Raw genomic sequence first — 2,732 nt, forward strand, 5'->3', positions numbered from 1 at the left:
TTTTCGCAACAAACCGTGTTTCTCCTTTAACCCAGGAGAAAACGTAGTTACCGCAGAGAAAATGCACTGCGGACCCAAAGGCACAGAATGAAAGCCTGGGGAAAGAAAGTGCTGATGAAACTTTTAGAAAGCTTTAAAATCATTGGCTGAAAAAGTAATTTCATACAGTGGTTGATGTGTTTACTGGCAGCATCATTTCCAAATTTCCCCTTGCACTCAGATTCTAGAAGAGTTTTCCTAATGCACTGTTAACTAACGACCGTACCAAGGCATGAGTCATGACGGCCGTCGGAAAGGAAATAACCACGAGCCAAAACTGCAGATGTTACGTGTTGAGGCAGAAACCAAATAGAACGTGTAACACACAGAAAGACAGAGAACATTTCCCCACACCTTTTTTTAACCTGGGCATCAAATCAACCCTCAGAATATAATGCAGGCATCCTTACCAACCAAAACCAGAATTTTCACTCTTCAGCTCTGAAATTCGAGTAACAATTTAGAGAGTTCACTCAAAATTCTTGCCCCAAATGTAAGGAGAGTACCTGCTAGGAAAGTGCTGGGAGGCACGTAGCACATCCATCATTCCATTCAACTTTAGAACAACCCTATAAATCGCGTATCGTGATCACCATTTCGTCAATGTGGAAACTCAGGCTCGATGAAGCTGGATAGGGTGTTAGGTCTACCCAGGCTGCCATAACAGACGACCAGAGTGCGGGGCGGGGCTGGAGGTTTAAGATCAAGGTGCTGGCAGGATTAGTGTCTGGCCGCCTCGCGTGGGTTGGAAGACCTCTCTTCTTGGCTTGCAGATGGCCACCTTCTCATTGTGTCTTCACATGGCCTTTCCTCTGTGTGCACACCCCTGGTGTCTCTTCCTCTTCTTATAGGGACCGGTCTTATCAGGGTGCCTCCCTTATGACCTCATTTAATGTTAGTTATCTCTAAAGGCTCTATCTCCAAATACAGTCACAATGGGAGTTATATCTTCAGTACAGATTGGGGTGGGGTGGGGGACACAATTCAGCCCATAACAGCACGCCCAAGAGCCTGCAACGGCTGGGGGGGGCAGAATCAAGACTGTCTGAATTCAAACATTTCTTTATCCAGCGTGTGCTGGAGGCCACGTGGGAAGGCATCCCACGGAGGGGCTGGCTCTTAGAACTTGCTGGTAGGGAGACAGTTTCACAGCAGTAAGCTCGGTCCCGGTGGGAAGGGTGAGGGGGTACCTACACAAGCTAGATGGCAGGGCACAGGACTCCAGGTCAACCAAAGGCCCACCCAGAGATGCCAAATGAAAATGGCTTCATCTACTCTGGTAATAACTACACGAATGCCGTGTACCGTACACAGTGTGGTTTCCGTGACCCCCAAAGAACCAGAATTTCATTCAACTTTTCTTTTCTTTCCTCCAAACCACCAGCTAACGTCCTGGAGGGCGACTCCATGGACCAGGATGTTGAGAGCCCTGTGGCCATTCACCAGCCAAAGTTGCCTAAGCAGGCCAGGGACGACCTGCCAAGACACATCAGCCGAGACCGGACCAAAAGGAAAATCCAGAGGTACGTGAGGAAAGACGGAAAGTGCAACGTCCATCATGGCAACGTGAGGGAGACCTATCGCTACCTGACCGACATCTTCACCACCTTAGTGGATCTCAAGTGGAGATTCAACCTGTTGATTTTCGTCATGGTTTACACAGTGACTTGGCTCTTTTTTGGGATGATCTGGTGGCTAATCGCATACATCCGAGGAGATATGGACCACATAGAGGACCCCTCGTGGACTCCCTGTGTCACCAACCTCAACGGGTTCGTCTCTGCTTTTTTATTTTCGATAGAGACAGAAACCACCATCGGTTATGGCTACCGGGTCATCACAGACAAGTGCCCAGAGGGAATTATTCTCCTCTTAATTCAATCTGTGCTGGGGTCCATCGTCAATGCATTCATGGTGGGATGCATGTTTGTAAAAATATCACAACCCAAGAAGAGGGCAGAGACCCTGGTTTTTTCCACCCATGCGGTGATCTCCATGCGGGATGGAAAACTGTGCCTGATGTTCCGAGTAGGGGATCTTAGGAATTCCCACATCGTAGAGGCTTCCATCCGAGCCAAGTTGATCAAATCCAAACAGACCTCAGAGGGTGAGTTCATCCCCTTGAACCAAACAGATATCAATGTAGGGTATTACACCGGGGATGACCGTCTATTTCTGGTGTCGCCACTCATCATCAGCCACGAAATCAACCAACAGAGTCCTTTCTGGGAGATCTCCAAAGCCCAGCTGCCCAAAGAGGAGCTAGAAATTGTGGTCATCCTAGAAGGAATGGTGGAGGCTACAGGTAAGACGTGTTCCATGCTGGGGCATCTGTGGGATCAACGCTCTTTGTGAGTTGGCCCTGACTTATTTATGATGAAATATGAAAAACTGAACCTCCCTCACTATCGATATCACCCCCTCGTTTCATGACATAGTATATATATCTCTGTGTCCTCTAACCTCGTGTAGCCACCAAGAAGTCTAACCATTTAGCTTTTTAAAAGCTTTTGGAGAATAAACTAATAAGTAATTTTTGAAAGCACTACGTACTATATTTTAAATTTCCAAGTGTTTCTGTAAGTTAAAATCTTATCTGTCTCTGAAGCGCTTTTAAATGGCTCTAAAACATTACCTGATTTAAATACTTGAGGTGATTTAATAGCAAGCCAAGAGGAAAAAGTTTAGCCTTT

The 2,732-nt window shown here is 46.8% G+C and overlaps 1 protein-coding gene across 1 annotated transcript; it reads left to right on the plus strand.

Moving 5' to 3' along the window:
- The first annotated feature begins 1,384 nt into the window (after positions 1 to 1,384).
- Positions 1,385 to 2,516, plus strand: KCNJ6 (potassium inwardly rectifying channel subfamily J member 6). Its single transcript, XM_049627856.1, has one exon. It carries the CDS (start codon positions 1,447 to 1,449, stop codon positions 2,392 to 2,394), a length of 948 nt encoding a protein of 315 aa, XP_049483813.1. The 5' UTR covers positions 1,385 to 1,446; the 3' UTR covers positions 2,395 to 2,516.
- Positions 2,517 to 2,732: the final 216 nt, after the last annotated feature.

This window comes from Panthera uncia, chromosome C2 (assembly GCF_023721935.1).
Source record: "Panthera uncia isolate 11264 chromosome C2, Puncia_PCG_1.0, whole genome shotgun sequence".
In the NCBI taxonomy this organism is placed as follows: Eukaryota; Metazoa; Chordata; class Mammalia; order Carnivora; family Felidae; genus Panthera; species Panthera uncia.

Coding starts and splice junctions, on each gene's coding strand:
- KCNJ6 (XM_049627856.1), top strand. CDS start 1,447: ATGGACCAGGATGTTGAGAGCCCTGTGGCCATTCACCAGCCAAAGTTG.